Here is a 26,044-nt window from a genome sequence, read left to right as displayed (position 1 = left end):
GCCTCTGAGATAGTCAATGGCTTATTCTTGCCGTCCACATATGTTCTCTCTCTTTCTAAAATGCTTTTTTTTTATTATTATTAACTTGATGTTTTAGAAAGTCCGTTCCTGAGAGCCTGGGCCCTCTCACTGGGCAGCCTGGTAGTGAGAGATGGTGTTACCTGGCTAATGTGAGAAATATATCTGCATTGGGAGAACAAAAGAAGTTCATCTCTGTTACTCCCACAACGATACAACGTATAATAACAAAATTGATATTTTGTGACGAAGTCATAAACCCTTCTCGCGGCCTTGCCAGTCGATATCGTCGGGCGAGGAATCTCAAAGCGTCCTTAGGCGTGAGGTCATTAAGGTAAATATTCACGACTACTTATGGAAAGTCGTTAATTTTTCTTGAATATATGGTAATCGTCCAGGAAAGGGACCATGTCACCAATTTTAACAATTTCGAAATATGCTGTCAAGAACACAATTTCGAATAACGTTTTCCTGTACATATTACTGCCGCTCAGCTTTATTTTCCGAAATGTATGCAAAAAATCTTACTTATAAATGTAAATAAGGTTTGGTGGTAATACTTCGGAAAGTAAGGCGATTATGTTTACAAAGAGGTTGTTCAGAATGTTGAATTGTATTCAACAACATATTCCAATTTCATTAAATTTAGAGAAGTAGCTCATTTTCTGCATAGTTAATGATATATAGGGACAAACGAAAACCTTATATTCATCCAATAAAAATGATTGCAATCACGACATAAGTCGGATCATTTTTAATCATTCGTATCACACCATCTGAATCATATACTTTACGAAAAGCAAGATTGAGCCAAGCCGTAGCGTGAAATGTTACAAAGCTTAATTCTTCTATTAAAATCCAACGATTACTTATTTCTTCGATCCCTGACAGAAACAAGCTATATGTATTTATGAACACTACTTCAATGATTAGCTCTTCAACTGACTGTTATTCATGAGCAGAGAACGCTAAAAACATCTTTGTTAGGGTGCGAAACTGAATCTCTTGGTATATGCACGCTGTGCCGTCTTTAAAGTCTCGTCGAAGGACCACCCAACATGGAACGGCTTGGGACCGTGATAATAGACACGTGGTTGATTTAATAAACAACTATTTATTTGGTGATCGTTCTTGAGTGTAGCAATTATGTATTTGAAACGTGTGTTCTGTTGACCGGGTCTCTATCTGAGATTTTCTGTTTCTCTTCTTACTTCTCTTCTAGAATCTAACGCTGCCAGGTTCTTGGGTTTTAAGACATTGTGTCATCCCTTTCATTACACCCTGAACGTGGTACTTTTGGAAGGGGAACAGAGTCTTTCGACAGGGCCAAGTCAGGGTGCGTGATGCATTGGCAAGGTTGTAACGAGTGAGAGGGAGACCGCGAACTCCCCACTCGAGACCGCCTCAGGCGGACGTAGTTCAGACGGCGGCCGCGAGGCGACCACCGCGGAACCTCGCGATCCCGCGAGTGAAGCCGTGACACCGCGGAAATATAAAGCGGGCAAACCGCACCAGGAGAGAGAACGTTCCAACACGTAGGAGCAGCTCCACTACTGAGCAGAACTCTACTCGTTGTTACAAACAACTCGGCCAAGTATAAACATTACAGACAATTGTCCGGTAATAGTTAATAATCGAAAATTCTAGAGAAAAAGCAACACCCAAGGACAAACTGCCTCTGGGCAGAGTTCACAACTCAAAGGACGCTTCCGGCCTGTACAAGGTTAAGAAGGCAAAAATTACGGATCCGACGACGATCGCACTGAAGGCATTCAGGAGCCAGTTTGACTTTATGAGGGCCTCAACTCCAAAGGAATTGGCTATGGAGACCATACGGAGCACTCCAAAACGAGTTACCGTAAACGATATGAAGGATCAGCCTAAGTTTAATAATCTCCCTTCCGCCTCGGGGATCAAATTAATTAACACACAAATTAGAACCTCATCCACTAATATGGATTATGAAAACATACCGAACATCGCAACACATAACCGATTTGACATATTGAATTCCTTCATCACTCCGACTTCTGTCACTCCCGAAAACACCAACTTCATTCGTCAGACAGTTAGCCCACAAGATAGTGAAGGAGAAAAACCTCCCCCTATCTACGTTAAAAACTTTGATGGAGACATCGTGAAATTATCCAAGACACTGGAGTCAAATTACGGAAAAGAATTTAACCTCAAATTTCTGGGTAAACAGGTTAGAATCCAACTAACAAAGGTCGACGACTTCACTAACCTGAAACAAAAATTGATTGCAGGAAGCACACCTTTTCACACTTTCACATTAAACTCTCAGAAACATTCAACTGTTGTGCTGAAGGGTCTGGCTGAAGTTCCTATTGATACTCTAAAGGAAGAAATTGTAAAATACGGTCTAACACCTACTCACATTTCCGTCCTCAGATCAGCCAAAAACACCTGTCTACTGCACATACAAAATCTCATTCCCCATGGGAACATCTCACAATGAGATAAATAAAATCAGATACATTTTCTACACCAGAGTGTACTGGGAAAAATTCTACTCAAAAAAGTCGTACACCCAATGTTTTAGATGTCAGTCCTTTGGGCACTCTTCGGCTAACTGTAACTTGTCTCCAAAGTGCGTAAAGTGTGCAGGAAATCACCTTACCAAAGAATGCACGAAAGTCCCAGAGACTCTCCCAGTCTGCTCTAACTGTTCAGGTAATCACACAGCCAATTACTCCAAGTGTCCGGCCCTTGAGAAATACCTAACTCGAAGAAATGGGAAAGGAGGACAACGTGTGCAAGGGTTAGAAGCCCCAGCCATAAATCAAGAGAACTTTCCAACCCTTCCTAAAACTAAACATTACATGCCACCCTCCTCAATGGCTATGTATAAACTACCAGTCTCATACAAGGAAGTACTCCACCCTTCTTCAATTGGACCTTCGTGAGTCACTCCTGACACCAACTCCATCATGGAAACCTTCAACGTGTGCAAAGAAATTAACAACATTTGCAATATGGACGCTCTTCTCAATGCAGCCAAACTGCTTCTCTCTAAGTTAAACAATTGCAGCTCCAAGGCGGAGAAACTCATGGCATTTTTTGAAGTGGCTCAGACTCTCGACTAATGTCCGCTCTTCCTAACTTCTTACTCTGGAACGCTGGTTCTCTAAACAAAAAAAGGAACGAACTTATGCTTGTGCTACAGAATAATCAAATTCATATAGCTCTCATAACCGAGACTTGGCTCAACCCAAATGCTGACTTCTCCATACCTGGCTACAAGGTTGCAAGGAAAGACAGAGGAACCAACTCAAGGGGCGGAGTGGCAATACTGGTCCACAACTCTCTTTCTTTTACCACCATCTCAAATCCGTATCTGGACACTAACTCGTCCTTCGAGAGCATCTTCATCAAGTGCTCACATCCATCCATTTACATAGGGGTGGTATATAATCCGCCTAATAATAATTTAAGCTCTGCAGATCTTGATGCATTCACTAGGATAGGATCCCCATTCATAATTGGCGGAGACTTCAACGCGAGGCACACCTCCTGGCGAAACTGCAACAATAATAAAAGTGGTATTACACTTTACAATCACGCCAATAAAGGTCCCTATCAAATTATCGCTCCACAAAAGTTCACCTTCCAAGGTGCACCTACACAAAACCCGTCTACACTGGATATCTTCTTGGTTCATCATCAAAAATACACTGAGTGTGAAGTCAAGGATGACTTTACGACGCAACATAGGCCAGTTGTCCTACGGCCCACTGAAAACGCAATGAGCCCTCCTGGATGGACTAGAAACACGGACTGGGAAAAATACAATCTGATTACTCACAATTACAAACTCCAGACTCATCTCACCACAGTAATCGACATAGACAACTGCATCACCAATCTTAACAAATTTATCATCACCTCTGCCAGAAAGGCCTCGGAAGCCATTCCCACCAACAATGGCATACCCATGGACTCCCTATTAACGACATACATTCGCCAGAGGAGAAAAGCCAGGAAAAACTGGCAGAAGGCTGGTAATTTATATTTCCATTCAGTCATGAAGTTATACTCCAACGAAATTCTAAAGCGAATTTCTAACATCCGCTCTGAAAAATGGAACTCTCATCTCAAATCTCTGGATAAGGCTGATCCAACCTTCTGGAGAGCCTATAAAGTTTTAACTCACACTCCCACAATCATTCCACCCCTCAACATAAACGGAGCACTCACTCCGGGCGACAGAGAGAGAGAGCAGACGCCCTGGCAGCCTCCTTCGCCGCACCCATTCCCAGTAACTCAGGCTCGCAGTCACCTCACGAGCAGGAAGTCCAGGAATTCATCGATTCGGTCAAATCTGACACCATCGATAAACCACTAGAAATCTTCCAAGTGAAATTCAACGAGATTTGCGCTGCAATCAAAAGACTTCCTGCTAACAAAGCAGCTGGACCAGAGGGCATCACAGCCAAAATGCTACAGTTCGCCTCTAAAAAGATTATCCTACAAATATACTACTTATTTCGAGCTTCAGTCACCCTCTCCTATTTTCCAAACTCTTGGAAAATAGCAAGAGTGATACCCATTCCAAAACATGGGAAACCCAAAAACGAAATAGATACCTATAGACCAATTAGCTTACTGCCGATCTTGGGCAAAGTCTTCGAGAGGTGCATCCTCAACTTAATGAATCAACACATTCAGGACAAGCATATACTCATCAACGAACAATTTGGTTTTAGATCCGGACACGCCACAATCCATCAACTCATACGAGTTGCTTCGGCCATAACTCACAAACTCAATGTAGGCAGACTGGCTGCCATGGTCCTTCTAGATCTGACAAAAGCATTTGATTCCGTCTGGCACGATGCCCTAATCTACAAACTAAACAAATGTGGATTTCCAATGGTTATAATTAAACTTCTTCACTCTTACCTAACTCAAAGAGGGATTTTTGTCTCCATCCATGGCAAGAGATCCGGCACATACACCCTCACATCAGGAGTGCCACAGGGCTCCATACTGGGACCTTTATTGTTATCACTTTTCATAAATGACATCCCAAGAATGTTTGGCTTTCTGCTGTCATTGTATGCTGATGATACAGTCTTAACCGCCTTTTCATGGAAAACCACAGCATTACTGTCAAAGATACAAGCATATCTCAATGACATTCTGGATTATTTTACCTCCTGGAAACTTACAGTAAACCCCTCCAAAACCCAGGCAATCTTCTTTAATACAATAGGGGCTCCTCCTCCGGCTGATACACTCAAGATTGGAAACAACAGCATTCCGTGGTCATCTGAAGTCAAATATTTCGGAATTATCTTTGATAAAAGGTGCTCCTGGCAGCCAGCAATCAACGACAGGGTCAAAAAAACCAGGAAAGCAGCTGCAGCAATCAAAAAATATCTCGCTCCATCCTCACGACTTAATCTAAAACTCAGGATTCACACATACAAAACCTGCATACGTCCAGTCCTTCTTTATGGACATCAGATCTGGGCTTGCTCCGCCAAAACCAACCTTAAAAACATACATTACACCCAAGGAAAAATCCTGAGAATGATCACAGGAAAGTCTAATACATATTCAACAACACAGCTACATAAGGACACTGACACGGAACCCATACTGAACCATATCAGAAGATCCATTAACAAATACTCAGTCAAAAACCATCAAAACCCGCTAGTCCAGATCACTGGCACGTACGATTTACATCGTATCCCATACAAAGTAAAATACCTTTTTCCTCTCATGATAAGAACATAACCTATCAAGCACTTCATATTGACCTCAATTTTATAACTCCCTAATGCTACTCACTCTTTTAATTAAACAATACTCGGGTTTTTGAAAATTTTTCCCGGCTTCAACTTAAAGTATTCACTATTAGGACATCAAGACGGTAATCCTATATCAATCAGCTGCTGACTGCTGGTAAGGGGGCGCTGCAGCTCCCAGGAACGGCACAAACACACTTAAGGAACACGTCACAAAAAAAAAACCAGGAGAGAGAGCGTTCCAGCCACCGAGCGTGCATACAGCGAACGAGCACCGTGATAGCGCACATGTTGGTTCTCTCGTTTTGTAACCGACTGTCCCCAGTCCTCCAACGGACCCTTGGAGGTGGTGTATGACCGCTCCTTGTAGTGATAATCGTGATCCTCGACGGGAGAGTTCTCTCTCCGCATCACCAACCTCGCATCTGTGTATCCCACTCGTGACGTAGCCCGGTGAACACAGGCAACGGACCACTCGGCCAAGGTCAACGGGTGGCGTAGCTGCCGTATCCTGTAGCGCCACTCATAGACTCCGATCCCGATGATGCTACTCCCCTACGTACTGTAAATACTGAGTAGAGCAGCGGCTCCCAACACCCGCCGACACTGCTGTTGGGACATACGTCCCCCCTCCGCGTACCGAAGGGAGCAGCGGCTCCCAACCGACAGCAACCGTCTAGCCGGAGAACTACGACTCCCGTCCCGAGCGACTAAGCGGGGAGCGCTACTCCCCACCCGACCGCGTACAAGGAGCAGCGGCTCCTACACCGTGTTGTGAACGAGAGGCGTCCGGCCTCACGCCGCGCGTTCCATGAACCTCAATAAAGACTATTCTCAACCGAGATTTAACTGACTCCCTTCATTCGCTACAACAAACCTGGCGCCCGACTGAGGCGGCACCTTCTTCGTCGTTTCCCCCCGGCGACCACGCCACAGCGTGGTCACAAGGTTGGGTATTTCCTAGGTTCTCCAAGTGACGACTTGCTGCCGCGGACACCGTTAAGTTCGAGGCCGAGTAGTCCTTTGGTTCTGCAGCGTTTATGACATGGCCTTGCTTAAAATCTTTCCTAATTGGAATTGAACATCTGGTAAAACTAAATCTGACAAAATCTAAATTTGTTACGTACTGCACGACTGCTGTAAATACCCTGCCATAAGCATTACTTGTCCGAAACTCTAACAATCTTCAAATTTCTAAGTCGGTACTGCAGTTTGACTGTGGACACGAAACCTCCTAAGATGTAAAGTCTATTCGTATACTTAGTCAATGGTAATACTATTCCTGTAATGGAAACTGTAACAGCAGATATCGACATGGCAATCTCGAAAAGTCACAAAACTACTCTATCTTTTTGAAACGATGAGAAATTCAAAAACTAGGAGAAAAGAAGAATCAAAACTTGATCGATAGCAATATTTCGAAAGAAATTGTTTCGTGTTTATTATTAATTATATAATACGTAGTATTATTTATGGCTTTATTGAAATTTTTATCTCTGGATCAGGTTAATAAATTCATCAACGACCAAGAATTTGGTAACTAACATAATTTTCAAGAAATGCTACTATTTTCACAGTAACAACTTCTTTACTTCATTTTAATATTAATTTACAAATTCCAAATGTTGTTTCATTGCTTTTACAACAGTCTTTGCAAGTTCAGCCATTAAACTTTCTCTTTGATTAAAAGCCCCAACATTAACTTCATTTTATATTCTGACTTAGGAATAAAATAAGTTGAAAAGATAGAAAATTCTGTTTCTGGAATAGGTAAAACTGCTAAAAGTAATTTTCCTTGTAATTGTCCTGCGCAATTATAATCATAATTACATATTTGGAGCAGTTACGATTGTAATCATCATTGTAATCGTCTCGCAATTACATTTAGGAATTACAGTCGTAATTGAGTGGATCAATTATTATGATTGTAATCGTCAGTGTAATCGTCATGCAGTTACATTTGGCAATTACAATCCTAATTGCGATCCATGGCAAATTGTAATTATATGTAGTTACAATTACTTTGTAATTGTTTTTACTTCATAATTGCAATTGTTGTAATTGATTACGTAATCAGTTACATTTTTAATCGATTACGCCCATCAACAATCGACAAACCTCATGTCACGTGACCTTAGCATCCGTTTTGGATTATCTAAGTTCACAAGTTTATAAGTTTTTGAATTAAAACAATATCCAATGAATGCACATTTTTTTGCCTTTTCATCAAATTTACTTCTCTTATGCTTAGGGATTACCATGAAGGCTGTGCATACGAGCAATCGTAAGTGTTTGAGATTGACCTTTCTATTTGTTCATGCTTTATAAGGCGTTTTCCCGGTAAGAACCTTGGTCGATGGCTGATTTTTTAACTAAACCAACGTCTTTACAACCTCTTCTCAAAATCGTACATGTGAGTCAGGTCGTTCAACATGCATCTGGCTTCTTCTATTATAGTGCGATTCCATTCCATTAATGTCGAGTTCCATTTTGTCTCAGAAATGTCTCCATCCCAGCATTCCCAAACTCCTTTCCATTATTGGGCCTTATTATATTGATTTTAGAGTCCCCTTCGATTTCCGCCCTCCATGCAAATTTTTTAAAGAGATACGGTAGTCATGTGATTTTTCGTGATTGACAGGTCGGTATCTGCTGTTATAGTTTTCATTATAGGAATAGTATTACGTACAGACACGTGGCTGTCTAATGAAGGTGAGATGGAGTCACTCTATGGTTTTAAATTAGGAACGCGGCTTAGAAAATTTTCTTCTCCATTACATATACTACTATTGTTGCGGACGGAGTTCGTAACTCTCTGTCCGTTACATACACAATCATCCCACTGGTTAGTTATGGGGTGTATTTTTATACATAATAAACGTCTAGTCCGAGCCGCTACTCTGTCTATGAATTGAATATGATGAGACTGTGCGAAATGGTAGTGTGGTCGCGATAACAGAGCGGCTTTGAAAGAGAAGCTCGGCCACGATACGCCAGTATATCTAAATTTCTATTAATAAATTACCCAAGAGAGATAATGGTAAATGGGTTAGGAAATCATCTAGTCCCATACAGGCCCGCTACGCGTGACTGATTTTCCTGAGAGGTGAAGACTTATACTAGCACCGTAGTTGGAAAAGTAAAGTAGCGTTAACAATGTATAATCATACGTGGAATAAAAATAAAAAGAAAAGAAATGAAACGCACTACACTGAATGAGCACGCAACCACAAAATAATTATTTACATACATACGTAAAACATTATATCGATACGCGCAAAACTAATTATATAATGTTAATCAAGGCGCGTGTAATACAAAATAAAGAAATAGAATATATATATGTATATCGCAAACAAAATATTAGGTCGTGCTGTGCACGTGGATCGACCGCGCCAAGGTAGCCGTAAGGACATCAAGGTAATTTCATAATATCGACTGCCGATATTAATGTCCTTCAAACCACGTGGCGAAACAAAAGGCGATAGCATATGTACAATAATTTGAAGAGAAACTAATATACAGGGTATCCCAAACTGCGGGAGCCGGAAATGGGAGATTCCTGGGGTGATTCTAAACAACACTTTCCTTTGCAAAAATATCCTCCGAAGCTTTGTTAACGAGTTTGCGAAGCCTAGAAGACTTATTAGGCAGAATTTATTATGACTGAAAACCAAGGATGATTCGTGTATTCAACGATGTCTTTCCCAGAATGATCCCGAATAATAACTGAACGAATACTCTGAAGTATCTTTTTAGAATAACTTCGCTTTTCTCCTTCCATCTCAAAATCGTCAGCAAGAGCCAATTGTGACCAATTAGTAAACGTTTGGGGTTTATCTTATGGTAATATACTGAATTGTTCAGCAAATGAGCTCGCTGGACATTTCCCATGTAGGCTAGCCGTAAAACCCAACAGCTCTGGTGCACGTATGAGTCGCAAACGTTGACGACTTCAACTCTTACGTTTGAGCGTGCTTGTTGAGTATTTGATCAGAGTGAACCGACAGTACGATGGGTTATGTGTTTGAGATATGTGGTCATGGTGACCGGTGGTACCTGGGGTATGGTAACATTAGATGGCTGGGAACCCCTGATGGGGTTTGGTTCTGATCTTGCAGATTCGTGCACCACATGAGGTTCGTTTATGAGGTGGACGAGAAAGTCATGATAATGTACACAGCCAATATAACCGACAAGGTTTGAATTCTTATTCAAATCAGCTAGAAATATAATTAACGTTTCTACGTAATTTCGCGTCAGGTTTTCGATATCGCGAAACTTCTAATTCAACGATTATGATGCAGAAAGCTGCAGTTAGTTATGGCATATTCCAAGTAATGTGCAGAATTCCAAATGAGGAGTCTAAAAAGTACTTGTCTCTTATTATTCTTACTCTTTGTTCTTGCACTATAGGCAGAGATTTCTTATTCGTGGTATGAATACAGCTCTAAAAGAGGAGACATCGGGTCACAGTTTCTTATCACAGTTTAGATGTGATAGTGTAATTACATATATAGTTATTATTTTGTGTGTGTGCGTGCGTGCGTGCGTGCATGTGTATATATATGTATATGAAAAATAAATGTCTCACCACATGATTTTCTCCTCGGTGCTCAACAACTTTCGTCTAAAAGATTTGTGCATATAACCAATATTTTTGAAGATATTTGTCTGTAACGCTTTATAATGTCGCGGTGTAGTCGGATTCAGGTAGATGGTAACAATTAAGTTACATTGTTAAGTTAGCCGGCGTGCCCCAATTACAGTTTATGAGGATCTGCGAATTCAAGAATTGGAATCAAAAGGGGAAAGACCAAAGAGAACGGACATATTTTTTCCAATTTTTTGACATTTGAAACGAGTTTCAAGTTTACAGAGCAATGTTGCATTGTGGGAATTTCCCTAGTCGAGATATATGCGTATAATAAGAGCTACCCCTACTTTGTTTCAAGTCATCGTTACTCGAAAAACCCGTTTAAAATCTTGCTATTTATAATCGATTGCATTCTAAGTTCAAAATTCTTAACTGTCACTAAACCATTCAAACTAAATTAATTAATCACACTAAATTATTATTGTAAAATTATAATTTTCGTCGCAACCAAAAACTGTTTGTAACACGATTTGCGATAGTCGGCAAGGGGATGAGCTGTTCTAGAAACTCGCGTACCAAGTTGCAGACAGTTTCAGCAAACACATCAAAACCATACACTTTACATTTGGTGCATCAAATTATGTGGGCATCATTTCTACGAATTTCTCTCTTTACAATTTAAAATTTAATTTCTCGTACTGTATATGTTTAGTACATAAGCCGTAGTACATAAAATGTCCACAGATAGAGCGGCTTACCTGTGAAAAGGGCATAGGATTCGTGTGATGTGCGATTAAGAAATAAGTTTCATAGACTACGATTTCTCTTTTAAAACAACACATGAAATGATTTATTAACCTAAATGTTTTACGCTACTAAGGTATTTAATTGCATTCTTATAATCATGCAAACTTCAGTCTTTGATGAGACAGATTCTTATTAATCTATGAACTGAGAATTATCGCGAGGTTCTATATCGACGGAATATTAATGACTTATAATCTGAGTAGATGGCAGTGATGATCAATGTCAATGTGGATCAAGGAAAGGCCAAGGAGCTGGTTAAAGCTGCCGCGGAGTAATAATCAAGGAGCTGGATAAAGCTGCCTCGGTTAGGAGTGATCCAGGAGCTGGCTAATGCTGCCTAGATCGATCGGTGTGGATTTGGATTTGTATGGATTTGGAAGTTAAGGTTGGAGTTCAGAGAAAATTCGGCAATGACTGTCCTCGATGTAGGTGTAGCGTCGTGTTGCTCCTGCGCGTTTAGTAGTCCTTGCAGGATAGGCGCTCCCACTTGTTTTCGAGGTTTTGGCGCATGCGTCTGGTAGTGTTTGCAACGGCAGTATATAGAGCGTTGTTTGTTGATTGGCTCGTACTGTCATCATCCGGTCGTCATCCTGTCGTCGACGTGTGTTCCATCGCATGTCATAGGATGTCGCTCTGATGACGTACTGATTTTGTGCGCATGGGTAATGAGAAGCATTCCGTTGTGTGAGCGCACGCGCGTTGCGTGTCGCTGGCGCGAGCATTCGATTTAAGGATTTGTGGTTAGGGTTATGAGTTAGGGGTTTATACCACTGCCACTGTTCAGATCTAATTATCACTTATTATTTATTAACTGTGAAAGGAAAAATGTCTTTCAAACCTTGATTTCTTCATAGTTGAAATCGCAGCTGGTTGTTACAATAATAACCTTGATCATCCAAAATACCGAGAGATTTAAATCTGAAACATTCTTTTAATAACTAACTTTTTTAAAATCATTAAAAGAGGTCTAATATCGATCCGGATTAGGGAGAAAGGTGGGTTTACCCAGAAGAAACGTACACGAGCAATTCCCTTTGTCTGTTCTTAAAAAGATTGACAGTTATTGATCTCAAAAGAATTTCGAGGAGACTGAAGGGGGTTCTCCTGCACTGGCCTCCTGGGATGATCCAGCGCTTTCTCGTTAGGCCTAAAACAGAAAATTGGTGGAACCGCACCTTTTAAAAAACGAATAAATCGTACTATTGTCGTATCATCCGACTCCAGGCTACGAACAGTCGTGTCTTTTAGGAGGAGGAGGCAGTGCCTCGCTGCTTAGCGTAAGGTACAACAATTGACTGTATTACCGACGATTTTTCTCAGGGAAGAAACCGTCGACTGGCGAGTGTACAGAGACGATATGGACTCTTTTCTGCACTGGATGCATTTTATAGTGGATTGCCTAGAACGAAGTGAAGCGAGAGCTGTGGTTCGCGAGCATTGCGAACCTATCTCAACGTAGGTTCCTGTACCTGTTTATTATTTCACTGATTAAATTATGACTAAAATTTTTCTGCAATGGAATTCTTATGCGTATGTACGGGACATGTATGGTTCGAATGTGTCAGTCGTTTTAAGTATGAACAGAATGTATTGTATCAATTTTATGCAATATTGTAAGGAAGAGATGTGTGGAAATCGGGTGAGGTTGGAGACAAACAAAAGACTCGTACCAGTACACATATGTGGGATCGTGCAAGTTTGGGGTGTGCGAGTTTCCGAGATCTCCAGATTCCCCAGATTCACATAGGGCCGATGAAAGTCGGGCGAGATCGGGTGGGCTCCCGACAGTTTCTTTCGCATCCCGACTGATCGGATCCCGAGAGTATCAGTAGAGGCGGCAGCGTCTTGCGCCAAGTAGTTGAGTGACACATGACGCTAGCTGTGTACCTTTTCTACGACCAAAACGTCCAAAAACTTTGATTGCAACTTATTCTTTTGACACAGTATGTATCATCATGCACGTAAAATGAGCCACGTAAAGTGGGATAGGAAGAGCTGATGTATTGACATGTTAATTTTACGTGCAGGTGTAATTTAACATGTTCAGTACCGTCCAACGGGATACTTTCATCTGCTCTTCACAGTTTCTCACAGCTATTTCTTGGTTTTCACAGAAAACCGCTAGGTGGTTTTATGGCTTTCATATTTTTGCCGCTAGAGGGCTTCAACTACGCAGCTAGGAAGCTATCAAAGTCCATCCACAGATCCGCCATTTTGAAAGAAAAGGTTAACAATAAAAGATAATATAGATACGAATAATAATACAAAAATAACAAGTAATAAATAAAAAAACCAAGGACTCTTGTAACAACCGGACTCCCGTAATGTCTTAACACGGGGGGAGTTCATACACAATAAAAGAGTAGGATGCTTAAGGGCCTAGGATCAGACATGTCAGGGCGGTGACATTACCGACAAAATTAGGCAAAAACAGAGGTTTACGCGCTGACGCTTTACGTCCTTATATTGAAAGATTTTGAGATGGAAAAGGACTTATTCAATAGAGGAAGGTTCAATCTAGCCCGCGCTGGTCATTATTTAATCAGATTCTGCTGATGTTCAGTAATATGAGTGTTCAAAGTAAAGCAAAAATCGACAAATTCACAGCCATGAAATCTAAGCATTTTTAGCTAATTTAGAGATTGTTCTGAGCGAAATCATGACCAGCGCGGGCTAGATTGATCCTTCCTCTATCGAATGAGCCCTTTTCCAGCTCAAAACCTTCCAATATAAGGACGTAAAGCGTCAGCGCGATTTGGCAGTGCTTTTTGCCAGGTTAGAGATAAAACAGAGTAAAAAACTGACAAGTTTAGTTCCGCTTGAACACACTAGGTAGCGCCTAATCGGGAGGCCCGTGCTGCCCTGAGTTGGCACGCAAGTTTTCAGAATTTGACGCACTACTACACATGCAATTATACGAGCTGCGTGTTTCGTTCATGTCCCACAAGAAGTCCCATGAATAGTAATTCCGAATTACATTGTAAGGTTCGAACAGAAAGTGAGCTCGGCGGTTCGGACTGCTTCGGACGGCTTCGGAAAGATTCGGAAAGAAGCTTGAAACGCTTAGGTCCAAGTCACCGGCAAGCGCAACAAGGCACACGCAGCCTTTTTGATATTATAGATATTTCCACGTTTCGACTCGGAAGGAGATTCTTCGGTGAGATCTTCAAAAATTTTTATGAAATTTTGAGGGATGAGTTTAAAGATCAAACGATAACATTCTCTGTGTATTTTGTATGAAAAATTAAATTAAAACAAGTTTATGTACAAGCTGATACAATCGAGAAAGAGCGATTCTACATGCAATAATAAACTAAAAATAAAGAATATAAATTGTTTATAATATTTATATGTTCTTGGGTCTGGGTTATGTCTGGGTTAGGCCTGGGTATATACAAAATAAAAGGAGACATTGCTAAAAATACATTAATTTAATATATTTACTTTTTAATTATAATAATTTATAATTAAATTTTCCCCCCCAGTTCCCGCCTCTTCCCCCCAGGCCAAGACCGCGGTTGCTGCCACGACCCCGACTGCGGCTTCTCCCAAACTTTCACTTGCGGATTTTCTTTTTAAAGTCCCGAAATTACAATATGAAAAATAGACATATGTTATTTACGAAATTTACTTCGTTCTTGAACAAAAAATGAATAGATAAATTACTTAGTGCTTTAGCATAAGATCGCCTATGATCTACGTACGTTTTGTCGTCGTGCCTCCTCTAAAACTTGGTGTTGGTGTCGGCGTCGGCGTCGGCGTCGGCGTCGGCGCTAGCTTTAGAAGAGGCATGACGACAAAACGTACGTAGATTATAGGCGATCTTATGCTAAAGCGCTAAGTAATTTATCTATTCATTTTTTGTTCAAGAACGAAGTAAATTTCGTGAATAACATATGTCTATTTTTCATATTACAGTTCTGGGATTTTAAAAAGAAAGTACGTAAATGGAAGTACGGGAGAAGCCGCGGTCGGGGTCGCAGCGGCAACCGTGATTCTGATGATTATAAATATATTAAATTAATGTATTTTTAGCAATGTCTCCTCTTATTTTGTATATACCCAGAGTTAACCCTGACCTAACCTAGACCAAACCGGAGGGAAAAACGAATTGGAAATAATTCGCCACATATACAAAGAGATAACTAAAATTCGTTTACTCTTATTGTTTGTAAGTAAATTAATAGGAAATCATCATGAACTTGTTTTAATTGTTTTTAAAAGCTGGTATCAAGAACGTAGAATGTGTAAAACTTGTAAGTATATCATCTTTTACATTCAAGTTATATACATTCGAAAAGTAGTTTTTATTAAACTGATTTACTTTTGCAGATCAAATCAGAATTTACACTCGAAATATTTCGGGAGTGAATCGTGCCGCTCAATGTCGCTTACGGGTGACTTGCACCAAACCATAATAGCGTTTTAGAAACACGAGAATAAGATATGACATTTGCCTTCTCTCTCGTCTTTCCGAAGCTATCCGAAGTGATCCGACGGGCCGAATTCACGTACATACGGCTCGTATAGTAGTGTGTATAGTGGAGGGGGAATCATAGTGTGGCTCCATCTCGCATTCATTAGGCAGCCACATGTCTGTGGATAATTTTATTTCTGTAAAGAAAACTGTAACGGCAGATACCGACCAAGAAATCTCGTAAACTCACGCGACTACTCTAAGCCCTTAAAGCTGACATAATATCTGCCAACCAGTTCATAATTAATAATAATAATTAATGATATGTTCTGTTCGAAACCAGACCATTTCAAAAATTAATAAGTATAATATCAAAGCTGTGTCTACTACGACATTGCAAACAGTACACAGTTACTAACGCTATACTACACCGTGGCGAATCTATTCATAAGGGACATCATACTTGTCTCTATAGGTAAAAGAGTTCTACATGGATGCATGCTGATGATTGCTGCATTCGTCAGTTGCATTGGCCACAAGGTGGTAAGGACGCCTATATATTTATATTAGAAAAGATATTACAATAGAGTATCAGAAATCAGAATCCATACGCATAACAAGTAAGAAAAAGACACGTGGACATGCTATATTGTACAGACATAATAATTTTCTACATGTGAATAGCAAAAATAAGTGAAAACCTCCCTAAAAAAACATTCAAAATGTAAAAACATCAAGTAGTTGAGTTTGGATTGGACTCTGGATTCCACAAAAAATTGATAAAAACATTAACCAACAAAAAATCTCCAGAAAAATGTATCTATCTCAAAAAGTATCGAAAAGATATTAATAATCTCGCCAAAAGTACCTTCAAAACATATTAATCCACAAAAATAAAACCCAGAAAACTTCAAAATAATATAGAGGTATACCCCCAAAAATGTTTATTACCATTTGATTCGAATAAAGTACTGAAATGAAAAATAGTTGTCCACTTGATAAGGGCGTTCTAGTTCCCGGTAAGTCCGAAACCGTCAAAAAACATTAATCTATTTGACTTAAAGAAGGTACTGAAATCAAAACTACATAGTTGCCCCGTTTGTACAGTGTTCTCTACAACACGTTAATTAGAAAATCACGATAGAACATTAATATTTTAAATGCATTCACAAATAATGAGTACGTATAAAAACCAAAAAAAGGCGTAGCCAAAGCGTACTTGGCGGGCTCATTTTATTAAATACAAGTGGTAATGAACATATTTTGGGGTATTTTCTAATTACATTTTTTTGAAATTTAATATTTTTTAGGTTTCATTTTTGTGTATTAATATTTTTTGAAGGTGCTTTTGGGAGGTCGCACACGAGCTATCGAAGACGTAGGTTTATGAGTTCCTTCAAACACTTACAACTGAAACGTACAAATTGATCAATGCGATAAAACTAATGTGTTAGTGACAATCTTACCAAACATTCTAAAGTGAAGAGAAGAACGTGTTTCTAATCATAGTAAAAACCATGAATTTAAGCACACAGACAACACTCGCCAAAGTTTCCTACGCTCAGATAAAGCAACAGACGCACTTTTAAACGAAAAAGCAAGCAATAATCCTAGACAGCATTAAAGGTATTTCTATCCAAAACTATACAGTGGCAGTAGGTGAAATAATTGGACCAGAAATATTAGATTCGTATCGCGTAGAGTGGCTGAAATAATGATAGGTTCACTAGTCGTGTCGACTAGTTTATTGCTTCTATTTTTGCTTACGTTATTGTAACGTTCCAATGGACTAGGCGAAAAGGCAGGAACAGGTTTCAAGAGGAGAGCGGGTCCCTCACGAATTTAGGATAGTGGGAGTTCGTATGGCATACGGTAAAAGAGTGAAATCTACGACTTGGATCTGTTTAACATTAATAATTTATTTAAACTTATTAAATAATCGAACATTGAAAGAAAATGAAATGATATAAATAACTATTAACTACCTTGAGTACGGTAGTTCGTGACGTAACTTAAACATCGAGTACCGATATAACGTGTGATCGATTCTCAATTTAAACATTAGCGACATGTATGCTAGTGGTTAATAACATGTATGAATAATCAATTAGCGATCTGAATTAACTATAATGATTGTTCGGTGGTGTTTCGAGTTGTATTCTATACTCGAGTATGTAGAAAGTTAGGTTAACGCGACGTGTTCTGTCGATGTCGGTAATGTAGGCGGCGCAGCGCGAGGTTTGGAGAGGTTACGTCGAACAACGATCTTGATCTGCTGAACTCTGAGTCGCTGCCTCAGTTATGAAAAATAACCCAGGAGCGGTCTCCTGATTCTTTCAGAATAAAAAAGATAATCAACGTCATGCGTTAAGCATCTCTAAGCGACTTTTGGTCTGTATAGAGTTCAGTCGCTATAACCGTTGGGACATTGTCACGAACAGAGTGATCTCTAATAACCTCTGGGAATGTATCAGCCGCCTTTGAGATATTCAGTGCGTTATTCTTGCTGTCTCTCTTTCGAGGTGCGGTTGGAATACCTCCTTATATACTTGAAAATTGAAACATGTACATGCGCTGTAAATCAGGGCAGTCGCTATCCTATTCTAATATTCACAATAATAACTTACATTAATCGTAATTATAAAATATTATGAAAGATGTGAAACTGAGTACGTATATCTTCAAATTCTACAATATATGCAATGAAAAAAGTACATAAAACTAATAGCTGAAATCAATTATAATTAATGAAATATTATGAACACAACGAAGAGGGTTATACATGAGTGGAGTAGCTATCGTAGAAAAGAAGCGCATTAGGCGAAAAAAGAGATGGCTATATACAGGGCTTTCGACAACAAGTGTACGATAATTTAAGGAGTGATTCTTGGAGTGATTCTAAACAACTTTTTCCTTAGCGAAAATGTTACATGGCGTAGGAAGTAGTGGATCACCTTAGGGCAATGGTGCAGGAGTAGGAGAGGCCGTTACATTACCGAAAATGTACTGTGGTGTTTATTATTATTCCGCAAGAATGTACACTACACACTGTATGAGCAGTCAGCCGAATATTAAAAGTGTTAGTGTGAAGACGTGCTTTTTTCAAAAACACTTTGAAAATTCTCACGTACAAGGTACGAAATAATCTTAGGTTCGCGATGAAATATATGAAAACTGCTATTGATAGTTGTTGAGAGTTAATTATTTTTAAGTTAACTTTAAGTTAAGAGTTAATCTTTATACATTAAGTTCAAATTGCGCGCCAAAAAGTTTGACCGAAATCGGACGAAACCAAAGAAACAAAAAACAAAAGACCTGACTTCCGTCCGGGGTACGCCGTTCGAAAGATGTAAGCCGCATGTACGCGTGAACGTGTCGGTGGCAAGAGAGATGCATAAAGAGTGTAAAATCATATTATTTCCTTGCTGAGTTATTTGAAAACAAATGTTAAACATGTTATGTTCACAAGATTAATGTGCATTAAAAATGTATGTTTATTTTTTTCTTTTCTCTCGCGTCTCGTACACGTGTAATAATTAGGTTAAGTTGTTGTTGCTTTGTCATAAGTGACCTAAACATTACTGTGCTTTGCAGGCGCCTTTTCGTTTAACCATTCTGCCGCCAACAAATAAAGCCTTATACACAAAAAGCTATTGGCTGCGTTCGTTGTCCTCGTCATCCTAATATACGTCGCAACAATAGTCCAATTTTTTGAACGCTTTTGTATGATAAGTACATAGGTTTATAAAGTTTAAAAATTATAAAAAATATTTTATGTTCGTTTACTATTTTTAAAGCATAGTGACACGGGGAAAATTGTTAAATGATAACGAAAAGGGCCAAATTATTGTTTTTCACAATATGGGTCTCTCTAACAGAAACATTGCAAGGAGAATTATAAGATCATGAAATGTTACAAGAAATTTTTTAAAATTAGAAAAAAAATACGGCAGTAAGAAATCTACAGAACGCCCAAATGAATTAACACAGTGTGACAAAGGGAAAATTTTTCAAGAAGTACGACAAAATAAACTTGATACCTCTAAAATAAAAACAAAATTAGACTTGTCAGTTGGTGTTCGACGTGTCCAGCAAGTTCTGAGATTGAGTGGAACATTTAAATACACTAAAAAAGCGAAACAAACACCGCTAACTAAATTCCACAAGAAGGAAAGGTTAAAGTTTGCAAAAAATCATATGTCATGGACTGAAAAATTGAAAACGGTGATTTCTTCTGATGAAAAACAAATTTAATTTGGATGGTCCAGACGGATTTCAACAAACGGAGGATGTGTAATGGTTTGGACTGTATTTGGCAACAACGGTAAGACTCCGATAATGTGGTTCCCGCCAATAGCCTATGTTGAAAAATATCAGAAATTACTAGAATACATACTGGATGAATATGGCGACGAGATTGGTGGGCCTAATTTAATATTCTGACACGATAATGCAGCAATACATCGTGCAAAAACAATTAAAAACTGGTTTGAGAGGGTAAAAGTTGAAGTTTTATCTTGGCCATCTAGGAGTCCGAACTTAAATCCCATTGAAGATCTTTGGAGAATTTTAGCGTGAAAGGTATTCACTAATGGAAAACAGTATTGCACTATTTCCAAATTAAAAAATGGGATTAGAGAGGCGTGATCTGCAATTAAATTAGAAACATTACAAAAATTAATTGAAACCATGCCACGCAGAATATTTGAAGTAATAGAAAACAAAGGAGGTTCAACTAAGTATTAAACTATTTTTATTTTTTTTGTTATTATATTTTTTATGTAAAAATATATAATGAAGCTATCTTTATTTCGTACATAAATTTTACGGTTTTAAAAAAAAATTTGTAATTGACACAAATTATATTATGTTATTCATTTGAATGATGTATTTTGTTAATTATATTAGAAAGAATAAATAATAATGAATAAATTCAAAAATACTATATAAAACACATGTTTATGTTAACAAATTAAAGTGAATCTATCATTATTTCGGCCATTGTATATCACACGGTCGAGTGTACCTATATCTAGGCAGTAAAGGAACGGCAGCAAACTCACAGCAACTGTAGTAAAGTAAACATCGACATAAACACACACACTTGAAATTCGACCGCTGATAACAAATCATAAACGAATTATTCTATCTAACGTGTGTCCAATAATTCCCCACCACATACTAACTGAACTTACCAAATTGAACATTAAACCAATATCGCAGATAGTATTCATTCGAGCAGGCTTGAATGATCCTGACTACACTCATATTCTGAGTTTCCGTAAACAAATTTACGTACAACCGGTCGGCAAAATTACCAGAAGTTCTTCAAATAAATTGTGATGATACACTTTACTGGATCTATCTGTCCACAGAAAAATTAACGTATTTTTTGTACAAACAAGAGGGACATCTCGCAAAATTTTGTAAAAACGTAAATAATAGTAAACAAAATCTAGCCAACCTCACAACTTCTACGGATTTGAGAACACCTATTTCAAAAACTCCTATACATAATGAAGAAAGTGTAAATCCATCTCAAACACAACGCACAGACCCAAATCCATTAACAGATGAGACACTTTCTTCAAAGCCTTCACTGCCAAGTACAAAAAGACCTGCCTCTAGTATAATATCTGTAGACAGCTCTCAGAAAGCTAGCCCTATGGTAAATATTCGAAGAATACCAAAACAAATTCTAAAGAAACCAAACAAATTTCTCAGAACTAACAATCCCCATTGCAGAAATTACAAGCCAATTACAGCCAACGAAAGACATCATCTTAGTAAACGTACAGAGATTTTCTCTCGGTGTCGAAGAAATCACAAACTTTCTAATGGATAGTTATCAAAGTGAAAACATTCCAGCCACCACCATAAAATATACAGAAGACATTCCAGCTTTGATCAACATGCTTGCAGAACTTAAAGAACTCCTGACTGAACGAAAAACACAAGGACGTATCGCAAGACTGATAAAACGTATTTTTATACGTTTTGAGTCGTTTTGTTGTAATTTTTTACAATAGACCGGCCCAGCGAAAGTTTCAGTACAATAGATGATAAATAGCACAAATATTAAATATTATATATTTGCACTACAAGATTGCTATAAAATATTATCACATCTCCCTTAAATTTCCAAATATGCATATTAAAAAAATAAGGAAACCCTAAAAATAATTTTTTGGAATTCAAGAAGTATAAGACAACGATTTACAGAATTACTAATCATTCTACAAAAAATAGATATACTAGCCTATGTTGAATCGTAGGTTTTAGCAGAGGACAACGTGTAAGTTTTGGGTTTCCACATATTTCGGAAGAACAGAAAACATTCAAGAGGAGGAGAAATCATAACATTTATACGTAAAAATCTGGAGTACACAGAAATAAGCGATATTCAAAGTCCAGATCAGACAGTGGAAATCTGTGGCACACGCATGGGTAATATAAATCCCCTGCTTGATTTAATAATCTATTACAGGGCAACAGGAAATACCTGTACTCAAGATGAGTGAAATATAATTGTTCGAAATTCTAAAATAAGCAACAATTACATTCTGATGGGAGATTTTAACGCTCACAACAAAAACTGGAATTGCCGATTAGAGACAAAAATAGCGAAAAACTCGAAAATGCCATAGAAGAACATGATCTGATCTTACACAACAACAGTTCTAATACGCATTTCGACATATGTCGAACTTCTAAATATAACCTAGGTCTTATACTTCCCACAATAAATATCTCGGATAAAATCGACATAAAAGTATGCGATGAAACTTGGATGTCACACCACCGTCGGATATCTACAGACTGTAACAAAAATGTTGTAGTTCCTTGAAAGGGGTGATTCAGCGGGTGATTTGCAAACGCAATACAGTCTATTCAACAATCAGAACCTCAAACAAGCCTCCACCTTCCCTTGAACAGGCATCCACTACGGGGCCCTGTATAGAACTAGATGAAAACGAATCCACAATAATTAATTTATCATCGAGGGTGACGTAAGCAGTTGCTCTATTTCATTGTCGAATGTACTGTAAACGCGCATAGTGTTTGAGCAGAAAACATTCTGCCGCCTAACACGACCGCGCTACGCACATTATACGACATAACAAATAATACCGAGTCGTTTTTTTGTTTATCACTTGAAATGAATAATTAATTAAAATCGAGGAAAGCTACGTGCAACGTAAAAACACGAATACACAGATTTTTTGTTTAAGGAGAATCAAGAATAATAATTACGTGATGTAAGAGGACAAGGAATACCTAAATTTCATATTCGTATAACGTATAAAACGCATAACGTATGAAAAAACGATGCAACAAAAAAATGAATAGAGAATTGGAGAAGTAATGTTGAAGACAAAAACGTTGAAAGTAGTCTGCGTTAGACTTAAAAAATAATAATCATTAGTGAATTAAATGCAACTCACCTGTAGTTTGTAAACATGTGACTCTGGGTCACTGTACTGATCCTGGTCATCGAGCGTCGAAATGGTTTATGCTAGTGTAACGACCCACGGTCTTCCCTCTCACTCCATCTATTACTCTCTCACTCCATATATTACGCTCTCACTCTATCTATTGCTATCTCTCTCTATCTATTACCATCTCTCTTTACATTTGTATCTTTCTAATACTTTATTACTATATTACTGCATATTATATTATCCTAACACCAGCTAATATTCTTGTACCTTATTTTTATACCATATATTATAAGTTTCAATTATATATTAATATAAAAACAACGTATATCGTCCGATTTCACTCACGATTAGAATAAGACTGCCATTAGAAAGTAAGACATTACGCATGCGCTAACTCCGACTAGCGGGTATACAAGGAGCTGCGAAAGCAGCAGGAGACACACTTCGCTCTGGCATCAGGTTCCGAACAGATGAAGATCTTGAAGGCAGATGATATACTCGTCCAGTGAGATCGAGACCGCTCCTCTAGAGGTAGCGACCGTTTTCCAGCGATCAAGAGTATTTGATGCTCCTTTACAGGTTCAGTCTGAAGTAACCTTATGACAGGTACACTACGACGATTCCTGTGAAGAGCAGTGCGGGCGACATCTTGGAGGAAGCTGATACACTAATAGATCGAGACCGCTCCTTTAGGGGTAGCGACCGTTCTAACAAATAGTAGTTGATGCTCCTTTAATATAGAGTTCGTACTCGCCAGAAGCAGACGAATCGCCTGCCAACAAGCACTAGAAGCCATTCCTAGTCGGGCACATTTCTAAGACCGCTCCTGAAGAGTCTTTTCTCGAAGGTAGCGACTGATGCAGGAAAGACAACGAAGGGCTTACGGATGCTTAGGCAATTAAGGCAAAGATTATATGTTTCATGAAACCTTGAGACCGCTCCGAGCTTATAGCCACCTATAGCTTTGGCAGCGACCAGGGCGTGCGAGACAAGATCTATTGCAGACACACACACACACACAATACACTTCACTTTGTACAGAGGATACTCTACCGCGAATAGTATAAATACTTACATAACCTAACTCTCGTTTAACGACATATATATATCGTATTTGCACAGCTCTTGCGTTATCGAGATAATTTATAGATAATTATAATCACGTTCAATATAACCTCACAAATAGATAATCACATATAATATAACCTCATATCATCTTATGATTTTATTTAACCAGATTAGAATAGTTATCATTGTTGTATTAACGTTTGTAAGACTAAACGCAATAAATGATACAAAGAATGTCTTTTATGCAAATGAAGATTTATTCTTCCTTCGGGTTGAGACAGTTCGCTGCCACGACTTGTCGCTTTCCAACGCAACCCAAGACTGTCCCCAATTAGGAGGGCCTGGCGTCCTGCTGTTTATGCCCTGCTATTGCCTCGTCCAGTGTTCCTGGAACTCCACTACACCCTCCTCGGTTGTGTATACAACCAGCGTCGGATTTCCCAACACGTTAGGATCAGAATAAGTATTATTGAATAAATTATTGTTAAGAAAGATATAAGCTTTGGATTTTAACTCCTTAACCGCACGCCACACGGACCGCCATCTTTTCGTCCATTGGAAAACCGCTCTTCCATGGACAACGTAGCATAGGTTTAGGGACGTTACACTAGGGTAGAATTTTTCCAGAGAAGCTGCTTCCACCTCCACGTAGTTTCTCATCGTTCTATTATGAGTTAACTCCCACTACGACAATAAGATTAAGAAAGAAAAAAATCAGAATCCGCCAAGAAAACATGCGATTTGCAGAAGTATACAACGAACAGACCATGAAGCAGTTTTACAAAAGCACTCACTCCAACCTTTTACTGCCTACGTATCCAATGCTTCGAGACAGGAAACAGATACATCGTGCATCGGTCCAAAAGCGTTCGCGAAGAAGAGAAAGTCTTTTCCGTTCCCGAAGAATAAGAGAAAAATTTTTAGCAACACATGTCGAGTTGTCGCTGCTAAGACCAGTCTAAGTACCTTAGCAGAGATCCGGAGTACGCGTTTAGATAATTTATGGCTTTATTGCTTTGGCTTCGAAGGAGACGTGATCTCGGACTGTCCGAACAAGGAATGTCTCAACTGAAATTAAACGGGGAGGTACAAGGAGCTTCTTTGAAAAAATTCTACCCGAGCATAAACCTTTCGACGGTCGATGACCAGGATCGTTACAGTAACACAGTGACACAGGTTTACAAACTGCAGGTGAATTGCATTTAATTCATTAATGATTATTGTTTTTTAAATCTAACGCAGACTACTTTCAACATTTTTATCTTCAACATTAATTCTCCAATTCCCCGTTCATTTTTTTGTTGCATTGTTTTTTCATTTATACGTTATGCGAATATTTTCATACCAATGCTATTTCTTTCAATGCATGCCAACTTTCTTGTTCAGAGTACAACCGTAGCACCTAGCGCGTACTCAACGCTACCGCTGTCGCTCAGGCGGCAAACTGGCGCTCTTATTGGCCGGTGTTTTTCGTTAATAACTCGTTAACAAAGCCTCAACTAACATTTTTGCTAAGGAAAAAGTTGTTTCAGATCACCCCCTGAATTACCCCTTTCAAAGAACTACAATATTTTTGTTACACCCTGTTGTAACTATGGACTCCCAAAAATTCTATTATAAAAATAAGTCATTTAAGGTAAAAACGCTCGTACTGATTGGGACCTGCTCACTAAGAATCTTGAGGACTGCTGCTCAAAATACCTTCTACCTGCATATGAGTACCTTATGAATGCTTTTTAGGGTGTTATATAATATCTTTTGGATGCTTTTTTAGGGGGATTAATATCTCTTCTATGCTTTTTTGAGGTGATTAAATTTTTTGGGCATTTTCTGTGGGATTAATATCTTTTGGGTGTTTTTTTAGGTGGTTTAATTTTTTGGGGGATTTTTTGTGGTTTAATTCTTTTGGATATTTTTT

The 26,044-nt window shown here is 38.8% G+C and overlaps 1 protein-coding gene across 1 annotated transcript; it reads left to right on the top strand.

Moving 5' to 3' along the window:
- Positions 1-19,089: 19,089 nt before the first annotated feature.
- Positions 19,090-19,870, top strand: LOC143179670 (uncharacterized). The gene is made up of 5 exons (XM_076378983.1): positions 19,090-19,137; positions 19,211-19,277; positions 19,319-19,348; positions 19,419-19,481; positions 19,554-19,870. The coding sequence occupies exons 1-5, from the start codon at positions 19,090-19,092 to the stop codon at positions 19,868-19,870; spliced, it is 525 nt and encodes a 174-aa protein (XP_076235098.1).
- The last annotated feature ends 6,174 nt before the right edge of the window (positions 19,871-26,044 follow it).

The sequence above is a fragment of the Calliopsis andreniformis genome, chromosome 5, assembly GCF_051401765.1.
Source record: "Calliopsis andreniformis isolate RMS-2024a chromosome 5, iyCalAndr_principal, whole genome shotgun sequence".
Lineage (NCBI taxonomy): Eukaryota > Metazoa > Arthropoda > Insecta > Hymenoptera > Andrenidae > Calliopsis > Calliopsis andreniformis.
The sequence above is the reverse complement of the archived record's forward strand: the minus strand, read 5'-3'. Positions and strand labels throughout refer to the sequence as shown.

Coding starts and splice junctions, on each gene's coding strand:
- LOC143179670 (XM_076378983.1), top strand. CDS start 19,090: ATGTGCATTAAAAATGTATGTTTATTTTTTTCTTTTCTCTCGCGTCTC. Junction 19,138..19,210: donor TTTCTTTTCTCTCGCGTCTC/GTACACGTGTAA, acceptor TGTGCTTTGCAG/GCGCCTTTTCGTTTAACCAT. Junction 19,482..19,553: donor TATTGTTTTTCACAATATGG/GTCTCTCTAACA, acceptor TTTTAAAATTAG/AAAAAAAATACGGCAGTAAG.